Below are 12,182 nucleotides of genomic sequence, written 5' to 3' on the forward strand. Positions count from 1 at the left end.
ACATTTTGTATGTAAGAAAGGTATGGCTATTAAAATAAAGTTTAAAGGCCGCTCCTTTAAACAATGAAATGAATTTCAAGCCAAAGATTGATAAAATCACATTTGGATTTTAGTAAGATCAGCCCTAGAGTTGGTGGAAGATATTTTACAGATCGTGGTAGTGGTAAATTTGGCACAGCGGTGGCGATCAGAGTCATACATCAGTACGTGGAGGCTATGCATTGATTTGACCTAAAATACTGGGATATCTTGAAGGGAGTGGCCCGCAGGTCAAAGCTGGATTAAAAGATTTTCTGATTTGCAATGGGTTAAGGAAACAAAGCTTTGTCTAAAAATTTGGGGTCAACAGAAAAGAATGTTAGCTCTGGCTCATGAGCATAACCTCCTTCAGGCCTCTCAGGAAGAAATTTAGAACAAAGAACAGTGGTCAGAATTCAGTCCTCAGTTCCTCCTTATCTGAGGTCTGTGTGCCAGTGGATCTGTTTGGTAGGGGCCGGAGTTTCTGAAAAACAACTCAGTGACATATATTAAGATGTTATCTTTAGTTTCTATGGAGAACATCTCTAACTTCCTTGGCCATTATTTTGAGTTCCCGTTATCTTCTTATCAAGTGACTCATTTACTTCTCAGGGCTAGCTAGGTGTCTGGAATTTCCCTTGAAGGAATTCCAGATTTTTCTTTTCCACATTGAGGGGGCATGGCAGGCCCTAAGAGAGACCCTGCTTCCTTTCAAGGGCTCAAGCTGGGGTGGTAGGATGAGGAAGGAGAGAAGGGAATAAATTAGAGAGTATTTCACATACAAAATTGAGTAGCATCGATGATTGATTGGCTGAGAACCTGGTTGAGGAGTGGAGAACAGGATTGTGGGAGGGAGAGGAATATATCAGTAATCACTCTGAAGTTTCTCCCTTGGTTGACTCCAGAAATCTAAAAGAGGGGGTAGAGAAGAGCGTTTTTCTCTTGTGAGATTCTCAAATCCTGTAACACTAACTGGGTATTCAACAGTTCAATTTGATTCTGACACTCTTTATTTGAAGTGAGCATCAGATCCCACAAGTAAAAGGGCTCAGTCCCACAGAATGCCCCCATTTCACATGCCAGCTGCAAATGGGGTGCACAGGCTACCAACATATCTACCTGGCAACTAAAAATTCAGGAATTCCCATAACCTTCCTCCCCTTTAGATTTGATAATTTGCTAGAATAGCTCACAGAACTCAGGGAAAAATTTTGCTTATGCTTACTGGTTTGTGATAAAGGATACAACTCAGGGAGCCCAATAGAAGAAATGCCTAGGGGGATACCTAGAGGTTGAACGCACCTAGATGTGTTCGCCAACCAGAAGCTCTCCAAGTCTCCTTGAGTGTTTACAGAGCCAATCTCTAGCCCCACCTTCCTGGGGTCAGTGCGTGGGGCTGCAAGTTCCAACCTTCTACCTACTTGGTCCTTCCGGCTACCAGCCTCACCCTAGAGTCACCTCCTTAACATAAACTCAGGTGTGATGCAATGAAAAACAGAAAACACTCCTATTACTCAGGAAATTCCAAGGGTTTTAGGAACTCCGTGCCAAGGAACAGGGACAAAGATCAAATATATTTCTTATTATGTCACACTGGCAAATATCTCCAATTGCCGGGAACATTTAGGGACTTTCAACCTGCATCTCCAGCTTCAACATTGAACCCAAACCTTATCCTGGTGCTGTAAGGCCCAGTGTTCCAGGATGCCCTTAGATTCTCTTTTACGGGCCTTAAGCACCTATATCAGTTAGGGTACAACTTAGGCTTCTGTAACAGAGACCCCAATTACACACTATTTATTTATTTTTATTTTTATTTTTTTTGAGACAGAGTCTCGCTCTGTCGCCCGGGCTGGAGTGCAGTGGCCGGATCTCGGCTCACTGCAAGCTCTGCCTCCCGGGTTCATGCCATTCTCCTGCCTCAGCCTCCCGTGTAGCTGGGACTACAGGCGCCCGCCACCTCGCCCGGCTAGTTTTTTTTTGTATTTTTTAGTAGAGACAGGGTTTCACCGTGTTCGCCAGGATGGTCTTGATCTCCTGACCTCGTGATCCGCCCATCTCGGCCTCCCAAAGTGCTGGGATTACAGGCTTGAGCCACCACACCTGGCTATACACTACTTTAAAAGCAAGATAGAAGTTTATTACTCACTTTTTATTTCTTTTGGAGAGAGAGTCTCACTCTGTTGCCCGGGCTGGAGTGCAGTGGTGTAGGTCATAGCTCACTGCAGCCTCAAACTCCTGGGCTTAAGCTGTCCTCCCACCTCAGCCTCCCCAAGTAGCTGGGACTACAGGCACATGCTAATTTTAAGCCTGGCTAATTAAAAAAAAAATTTTTTTTTAAAATTTCTTATTTTTAGTAGAGATGAGGTCCCACTATGTTGCCCAGGCTGGTCTCGAACTCCTGAGCTCAAGTGATCTGCCCGTCTAAACCTCCCAAAGTGCTGGGATTACATGTGTGAGCCACTGTGCCTGGCCAGAAGTTGATTATTCTTTTACATAAAAATCCAGGTAGGCAATCCAGAGCTGGTTTGGCAGCTCAGCATTGTTGGAGAACCAGGCTTTGTGCATCTTGTTGCTCTGCTTTATTCAACATTCTGTGTGCATCTCATTGCCTCTTCCAGCTGCAGTCATTACACTTTCACTCCAGTTAGAGAGAGGAGAGGAAAAGGGAGCCAGGAGGATATGCCCTTTTCCTTTAATGGGGTATATCAGAACTATACACGTTTCTGCTCATATCCCATTGTTAGAACCTGCTCACATGGCCATACCTGACTGCAAGAGAGGATAGGAGATGTAATATGTATTTGGGCAGCCATGCATCCAGCTAAAACTTCTATTTAGAAAGGGGGAACAAATAATGGAAGACAGCCGTCCCTATCTCCAACATTCATAGTATATTTAAGGACTTTTCCCCCTCTTTTGGGGAAAACATGGACCTAACATTGTGATTGTTAATTCTTTTCACTAAAGTAATTTTTATGTTACTGTGATAAAGGAAACACAATGTTCAATGAAATGAATAAAATGCTGGCAGAGTACCTTTGGGAAATCTTGTTCTGAAAAATGTGCCAGGTTGCTGCTGTTTATTGTTGCTTCTAAACAGTAGAGAAGGAGTTAGCTGCTCATTAAACCTGCCCCAGATAAGGAATGGAATTATGGTTGGACCTCGCCACAATCATTTCTCTCCCAGGAGAGGCTAAAAATAGGATCAGAACACCACCCTGCTTTGAAGCAGACACTCTTGCTGTGTCTCAACTCCATGTCCAACTCCCTAAAGGTTATGGAAAACAGAAAAACATCTTAGAAGCAAAGGGCTGAAATCATGTGGTAATATCTGAATGTTGTGTTGTCTTTGGGTAGAGAATTAAGGAGCAGTGGAAAACCCTTGGGACTAATCTTGATGTCTCTGCCTTGGTGCTTAAGAACCAGAATTAGGGCTAAGTCAAAGAAAGGCAACTCTCTTGCTTTGGGAAGGAGATGAGGAGCACCAGTGGCTCTTTTAGTGGACTGGAAGCAAAGCAGAAGCTGTAGTAGGAATAGGCCTTCTGGAAGAGAGGTTTCAATTATAGTTTATGGGTTTGGGGTTTATTCCCTTTTGTTAAAATAAAACAATTAGAAATATATTCATTGTTTAATTTTTTTTTTTTTTTTTTGAGACCGAGTGTCACTCTGTCACCCAGGTTGGAGTACAGTGGCACAATCTCTGCTCACTTCAACCACTGCTTCCCAGGTTCAGGCAATTCTCGTGCCTCAGCACCCCAAGTAGCTGGGATTACAAGCATGCCCCACCACACCTGGCTAATTTTTGTATTTTTAGTAGAGATTGGGTTTCAACATTTGGTCAGGTTGGTCTTGAACTCCTGACCTCAAGTGATCCACCTGCCCTGGTCTCCCAAAGTGCTGGGATTACAGGCGTGAGCCCCCATGCCTGGCTGAAAATGTATTTTATATTATTTTTATCAAAATGACATTTACAAAAACTGCTTAAATAGATGTAACTAGTTAAAAGTTTGAATTTGACCCTTACAAAACATGTAGAGCACTGTGAAATGTATTTAAGAAAGTCTAAAATTTTATATGTTTTTGTTTATAGCCTATACAGTTCAGACATCTGAGAGCATGGCCCCAACTGCCACTTCAGAGACTTACTTGAAAGCTTTGGCTGTTTGCCATGGACCTCTGGACCACTATGATTTTCTGATCAAAGCTCATGAGCTAAAGGATGACGAACATCAAAGAAGAGTCATACAGTGTTTGCAGAAATTACACGAGGACCTTAAAGGATATAATATAGAGGCAGAAGGCCTTTTTTCAAAGGTGAGGCTTGTGTGCTATGAAAGATTAAACAGTTAAAAGTGTAAGCATTTTCTAAAATGGATGCAATGCAGTAGGGCACAATCATGAAACAGCTTGAAAAATTTCTGCCAGTTCCTTTACACAAATTCTGTTGGATCCCCATTCCTAGCCTTTTGATGTTCCATAGCTTTCTTTTGCCTTCAGGGATTTGAATAGCTTCATATTTAAGTATTTTAAAAATGCAGTCCAGTCTAGATAAAAACTTCTATGGAAATCAAAGCTTTCCCTTTTCTCCAGCTCAGGTCTCATCCAGGGATCAGCGTGGAAAAGGAGGAGTGATGTGTTCTTTCCCTTTTCTTCCTCCTTCTTTCTCTGTTTGCCTGACATCTCTAGGGTCAGAATGAGAAGAATGAAAGATTAGAGTGAAACAGCAGTCATAAGCGACCAGTTATGTATGGTAGATGCTGCCATGCCAGCTCTTTGTTGAGGGTCTTATTGGTGGGTTCTTCAAGACTCCCATGGGGACCTCCACACTTCTCCAATCTTTGACTAACCTCTTATGACTCTGGGGAAGCAACTCACAACCCCGCATTCTTCTGACACCGCCTTGCCCTTGCCCTTAGGCTTCTTGGGTGGGGTCCCTTCAGGACATTTTATTTATTTATTTTTTTTGAGACAGAGTCTCACTCTGTCACCCAGGCAGGAGTACAGTGGTGTTATATCTTGGCTCATGGCAACCTTTGCCTCCTGGATTCAGGTGATCCTCCCGCCTCAGCCTCCCAAGTAACTGGGTTATAGGCATGCACCGCCACACTTGGCTAATTTTTATATTTTTAGTAGAGATGGGATTTCACCATGTTGGCCAGGCTGGTCTTGAACTCCTGACCTCAAGTGATCCACCTGTCTCGGCCTCCCAAAGTGCTGGGATTATAGGTTTGAGCCACCGTGCCTGACCTGGAACATTTCTTGTTGGGTCATCTTATATGGTGTCTGTGCAGGCCACAGGAAGCATAACATCTTCTTTCTCTACTCCTTGCTGCATGGGCAGCCTCAGTCAGCCTCCTGTCCTCAGACTTTTGCAAGCAAGAAGTAGGCACTAATTTCTGTCTTTGTCATGCATACCCCTTCCTCCTGGGGATGTATATCAAGTTCTCCCAAGAACTCTTCCACACCCTGCTCTGGCAGCTGCTTGCACATTTTCTTACCTAGGCAAGCATCCAGCTGGGGAGAGCGATGTCCATCTCAATTTATATTCAATCCTTATCTCTTTGGATGCTTCTCTTGGGAACCCCTTGTATTTGTTAAGAGATATGTGAAGGGAACACCACGGCACCCTAACCAGCTAACAACTTTATACCTTGATCGCTCTCTTCAGTTTCACTTTGGTTTTAGGGCTGTTTTGCCTTTTGTTGTTGTTGTTGTTGTTGTTGTTTTAAACCTAATTCCTGCATGGATGTGACTAGTGTGTCTATTTATTTATTTATTTATTTATAGATGGATTCTTGCTCTGTTGCCCAGGCTAGAGTGCAGTGGTGTGATCTTGGGTCACTGCAACCTCCACCTCCCAGGTTCAAACAATCCTCCCGTTTCAGCCTCCTGAGTAGCTGGAATTACAGGCACGCACCACCACGCCCAGCTAATTTTTGTATTTTTAGTAGAGATGGGGTTTCACCATGTTCGTCGGGCTGGTCTCGAACTCCTGACTTCAGGTGATCCGCCCATCTTGGCCTCCCAAAGTGCGGAATTACAGGCATAAGCCACCGCGCCTGACCTATTTATTTATTTGAGACAGAGTGTTACTCTGTCGCCCAGGCTGAAGTGCAGTGGTGTGATCTTGGCTCACTGTAGCCTCCACCTCCCAGGTTCAAATGATTCTCCTGCCTCCCAAGTAGCTGGGATTATAGGCGCCTGCCACCATGCTTGACTAATTTTTGTATTTTTAGCAGAGACGGGGTTTTGCCATACTGGCTGGGCTGGTCTTAAACTCCTGATCTCAAGTGATCCCCCTGCTTCGGCCTCCCAAAGTGCTGGAATTACAGATATGAACCACTCTGCCTGGCCTATTTATTTTTGGAGATACTGCCTCATTCTGTCACCCAAGTGGAGTGCAGTAGCACGATCATAGCTCACTAGTAGCCTTGAAGTCCTGGGCCCAAATGGTTCTCCTGCCTCAGCCCCCTGAGTAGGCTAGAGCTACAGGCATGGCACCACCATACTCCACTAGTTTTTTAATTTTTTGTAGAGACAGGATCTCACTATGTTGTCAGGTTGGTCTTGAACTTCTGGTCTTAAGCAATCCTGCCTCAGCCTCAGAAGCACTGGGATAATTGGTGTGAGTCACCGCATTCATCTTGTGTCTTTCTTTAGAGTGAATGGGAGCTTATTTTCCCTGGTCCTCAGCTTTGAGCTTTTGTTAAAATTCCATGACAACAGGAAAACTCCTGTTCCTTATCTAATATAGAAGCCGATAGTCTCATCTTTAAATTCTGGAGAACGTTAATGGTAATAAGAGTTAAAATATGGTCCAACCTAAGAAACTAGTTTTCCTTTAATTGACTGTCCCCACCCCCTGCCAAATATGCTTTTACTGTAAAGTCTTTAGAAGAAAAGCACCATAGAACAACCATTAGTAGTACTTTACTTAAAAATGAATGAGGGGCCAAATGCAGTGGCTCATGCCTGTAATCCCAGCACTTTGGGAGGCCGAGGTGGGCATATTACCTGAAGTCAGGAGTTTGAGACCAGCCTGGCCAACATGATGAAACCCCGTCTCTACTAAAAATACAAAAATTAGCCAGGCGTGGTGGCAGGTGCCTGTAATCCCAGCTGCTCAGGAGGCTGAGGCAGGAGAATCGCTGGAATCCAGGAGGCGGAGGTGCAGTGAGCCAAGATCACTCCAGCCTAGGTGACAGAGAGAGACTCCATCTCAAAAAAAAAAAAAAAAAAAAAAAAAAAAAAAGAATAAGGGCCAGGTGTGGTGGCTGAACCTATAATCCTAGCACTTTGGAAGGCCAAGGTGGAAGGATAGCTTGAGGCCAGAAGTTTGAGATCAGCCTGGACAATATAGGGAGACCCTGTCTCTACAATACAAATAAAAAACAAGCAAACAAAAATGAGTGAAAGTAATTTTACTTTTTAATAAAGCTCCTGAGAATGTAATTAGTTTATTTTTACGTAAAGAAAATGCCTTCCCATTGTGTTAACACTATTAGTTGAAAGAAATAGAGATTCATTTTAGATTGCAGAAACACATGGAGATTTAGAATGAGATTATATAAGAACGTAGCAATGAAAGGCACCTCCATGACACAGCTAGGCCTTACGGTACTCTGCCATTCGTATCATTCATTGTCTTGGTTCACTTGGGCTGCTATAACAAAATACTATAAACTGGGTAGCTTATAAACAACAGAAAAAGATTTCTCGTAGTTCTGGGTGCTGGGAAGGCCAAGATCAAAGTGCTGGCAAATTCAATGTCTGGTGAGGGCCTGCTTAACTATTCATGGACAGCTGTCTTTTCACTGTGTCCTCACATGGCTGAAGGGACAAATGAGCTCCGTCAGGCCTCTTTTGTAAGGGCACTAATCCAACTGAGGAGGGTTCTGCTCTCATGACCTCATCACCTTCCAAAGGGCCTACCTCCTAAGAGCCTCACTTTGGGGGTGAGAACTTCAGCATATGAATTTTGGGGCAGTGCAAACATTGAGGCCACAGCACCCACTTACTTTTTTGTTCTTTTTCTCTCATGTCTGCTTCAACTTCTACCAACTTCTTAATTCTCTCTATGTGTCTGTAGTTTAAATTCCTGAGTAAGGATCTCATAGGTCAACCAATGACTTCATCCCTGTTCGGGTAGAGCTTTCACACTGGGTTTCTTAGAGGCTGTTAACCAGTGTAAAGATTGACTTACCTGTGTTCCCATGTAGGGCTGCTCCTGTGAGCATGGCAGTTGCTCTCAGAAGTGGACTGTGAGTGTGGTGGGCACCATGAGTGATCAGTCTAGCACGATGGTTGTAGGTAATAATGATGAATTATTTGTTTTGATGACCAACCTCTTTTTCCCATATTTCTCAAAGTTTATAGGTGAGTAAAGAACCAAAAAGTTTGAAAAATATAGACTGCTTATATACTGCATATCTAGTTATATGTGATATATAGGGATATATTTGCATAGAGTATATGAACTATAACATATAAAACTATGTAATTATATAGTTTGTGATACAGGTGGGCATCCAGGTAAACTAACATTTTAGTTATGTGGCCTAGCCAGGAAACAACATGTTGTACTCAACTGGATATTTTGGTTATCTGAGGTTTGAATTGCTTTCCTGAATTTTGTATCTTGCTCCCTTTCTAGTCCTCTTCCTTTTGGAAATATATTTCTTTTTGTTTTGTTTTGTTTTTGAGACAGAGTCTCACTCCGTTGCCTAGCTGGAATGCAGTGGCGCAATCATGGCTCACTGCAGCCTCAACCTCCCGGGCTCCAGCAAGCCTCACACCTCAGCCTCCCCAGTAACTGGGACCACAGGTGTGTGCCACTACACCCAGCTAATTTTTTTGTATTTTTTTGTATTTTTTTTTAAATAGAGATGGGGTTTTGCCATGTTGTCCAGGCTGGTCTTGAACACCTGAGCTGAAGCAATCTGTCTGCCCCAGCCTCCTGGAAATATATTCCTTTTATCTCTCCTCCCTACTCTGTAGCATCCCTAGAGCTCATCTTACAGTGGTTGGTGAACTCCCATCCAATCACAAGTATACTGTAATTATTAACTTATTTGGTTGCCGATTCAACAATGGTGGTTTTTAAAAAAATCATTGGCTCTTCTTAGGTGTATTTTCCCATACATCCACCTTTGATATCTGAGTTGGCTATGATGGGCCAGCTAGTGAATAACCCTGGTTTTATTGGGTAGTTAAAATCTAATGTAAATGGAAGATTTGATATGGCAGGTAGAGTTTCAAATGTGTCTAATGAAAGGTCCTATTTGTTAAATCCTAGTACATGTGAATAAATGTTTAGTAGGTAGAGAAACATATTTTTCTAATAGTATTTGTCTTATAGCCTGCCTCCCTCCCTCCCTCCCTCCCTTCTTTCTGAGACAGGGTCTTGCCATGTTGCCCAGGCTGGTGTTGGTGTTGATCTTCTGAGTTCAAGCAGTCCTCCCATCTTGGCCTCACAAAATGCTGGGATTACAGGCATGAGCCATTGCTCTTGGCCCTTATAGTTTCCTAAACCCACTAAATCTTTATTTTAAATAAATATTTTATTTAACAATTAAAAAATTTTTAAATAAACAATTTTATTTTTTATTTATTTTTTGAGACTGAGTCTCGCTATGTCACCCAGGCTGGAGTTCAATGGTGCGATCTTGGCTCACTGCAACCTCTGCCTCCTGGGTTCAAGTGATTCTCCTGTCTCAGCCCCCCGAGTAGCTGAGATTACAGGTGCCCACCACCACGCCTGGCTGATTTTTGCATTTTTAGTAGAGACGGGGTTTCACCATGTTGGCCAGACTGGTCTCAAACTCCTGACCTCAAGTGATCCACCCGCCTTGGCCTCCCAAAGTGCTGGGATTAGAGGTGTGAGCCACTGCGCCTGGCCCCACTAAATCTTTAAAATACTGAAAGAGATCCAAACATCTAGCATAATTTGAAGAAAAGTATATAGAACTTTAGTTTTTGAAGAGAATAAAGATGACACAGACCTATTTTTTTCTAAAAACAAACACTGATATGCCAATTATCAGAAAAGGAAACTGTGGGCTATTAGGTTTTCCAGTGATGGAAAAACTTTATTTGGAGAGTTCTTTATTCTGGTGCTATGGTTTGAATATTTGTCTCTTTCAGAACTCATGTTGACATTTAATCCCCAGTGTGGCAGTATTGAAAGGTGAATCCTTTCAGAGGTGACTGAGTCATGAGGGCTCTGCTGTCATGAATGGATTAGTCCATTTGTAGAGTAATGGGTTAATGGATTAATGGATTATCATGGGAGTGGGACTGGTGGCTTTATAAGGGGAAGAGAGTCTTGAGCTAGCACACTCAGCCCCCTCACCATGTGATGCCCCTGTGTCGTCTGGGGCTCTGCAGAGAGTCTTTACCAGCAAGAAGGCCCTCACTAGATGGGGTCCCTCAGACATGGACTTCTCAGCCTCTATCACTGTAAGAAATAAATTCCTTTCTTTTTTTTTTTTTCTTTTTTTTTTTCGAGACTGAGTCTCACTCTGTTGCCAGGCTGGAGTGCAGTGGTGCGATCTCAGCTCACTGCAACCTTCCCGGGTTCAAGCCATTCTCCTGCCTCAGTTTTCTGAGTAGCTGGGTGTGCCACCACGCCCAGCTAATTTTTGTATTTTTAGTAGAGACTGGGTTTCACCACTTTGGCCAGGCTGGTCTCGAACTCCTGTGCCATGTTATCTGCCTGCCTGGGCCTCCCAAAGTGTTGGGATTACAAGTGTGGGCCACTGTGCCTGGCCCATAAATTCCTTTTCTTTATAAATTACTCAGTTTCTGAGTAAAACTCTGACTTTGGACTGTAAACCTTTGCCTTGGGTATGAAACCTTGGCATTGTTGAAAGAATAGTGGAAACTGTAAGGGACAAGTTTCACCACAGCACAGTCTTCTCTCTCTGATAGGCCATCCAAACAGCTAAGGAGAAGACAGATCACTCAAGAACTTAAGTTGTTTGTTAGCTACAGCATTTGTGCTGCTGTGCTACACATTCAGCCATTTTGGAGGAAAGCTAAGCAGTACTGACTGCCCATTTTCTTGAACTTTAAATAACAAATACTATTTCTCAATATCTTCATTTTATCATTAAATTCAACTAATTACTACCTGTTTAAAAATAAATAAATTTCAGATTATCTGAAACTCAGTTTCTGTTATAAGTGACAGAAAATGAACTAAGACATGTGCTAAGTAGGATTTATGATTTTATGAACTTTGAATTTTGTTTTTAATACAGTTGTTTAAACTTCATTATAGGCTGGGTATGGTGGCTCTTGCCTGTAATTCCAGCATTTTGAGAGGCTGACATGGGAGGATTGCTTGAGGCCAGGAGTTTGAGCCAGCCTGGCCAACACAGGGAGGCCCCATCTCTACAAAAAAAAAAAAAAAAAAATCAGCTAGGCATGGTGGTGCATGCCTGTGGTCCACCTAATTGGGAGACTGAGGTGGGAGGATCACTTGAGCCCAGGAGGTTGAGGCTGAAGTAAGCTGAGATCGTGCCACTGCACTCCAGACTGGGCGACAGAGAGAGACTGTCTCAAAAAACAAAACAAAACAAAACACAAATAGATTTCATTATGGTGCAGTTATTTTTTTTCCCTCTGTACTCCTAAGAAACTTTCTGTAAGCGTATGCTATAATACTAAAATAAAGTATACCTTCTTCATAAGATACCAGATTTATTAACCAAGGTGAAAAAATTGGTGACAAACTACCAGGCTGCTTTCACCTACCTATGTAATAATGTTTTCTCTAATCAATGAACATTTGAAGATGTTATGAGCAGATGACCATGCCATATGAGCAACAAACTATGAAGAATGAGCATTTGTAAACACTTTACTTTTGTTATTGAGTAAAATTTACAACCAGGTTAATCTGACACATTTAATGTATGCATAATTGTTATTGTGCTGTGAGGTAATTAGGCATAAATGGTAAGTAGTTCATGTAAATCACTATAATTAGAATTACTTTTACACAGCCAAATCAAGCATTTCCAGAGTCAGGGAGGGAGAGAATTAAATAGAGTATGGAGCTACTCTGAAAATCTGTGTTTCCATTAATCAGGGGTCTATAGGCAGCCAGGTTTTTTCATCTCTTAGGAGGAGACATTGTAGCCCAAGAGACCTGAGAA

At 42.6% G+C, this 12,182-nt stretch overlaps 1 protein-coding gene across 13 annotated transcripts in view; it reads left to right on the forward strand.

Annotated features, from left to right (window-relative positions):
• AFG1L (AFG1 like ATPase) overlaps window positions 1-12,182 on the forward strand; it is a 218,242-nt gene that overhangs the window by 29,637 nt on the left and 176,423 nt on the right. For 12 of the 13 annotated variants that reach the window (XR_012433334.1, XR_012433331.1, XR_012433333.1 and 9 more), the window contains one exon: window positions 4,112-4,335. Coding sequence is in view for 7 of the 13 variants with exons in the window: in XM_005551531.5 (XP_005551588.3) it covers window positions 4,112-4,335 (224 nt within the window). In the remaining 6 variants the exon portion in view is untranslated. Of the gene's footprint in view, window positions 1-3,246; window positions 3,346-4,111; window positions 4,336-12,182 lie in introns of those variants that run through there. The other variant, XM_045391692.3, reaches the window with a different exon arrangement.

Source organism: Macaca fascicularis, chromosome 4 (genome assembly GCF_037993035.2).
Source record: "Macaca fascicularis isolate 582-1 chromosome 4, T2T-MFA8v1.1".
In the NCBI taxonomy this organism is placed as follows: Eukaryota; Metazoa; Chordata; class Mammalia; order Primates; family Cercopithecidae; genus Macaca; species Macaca fascicularis.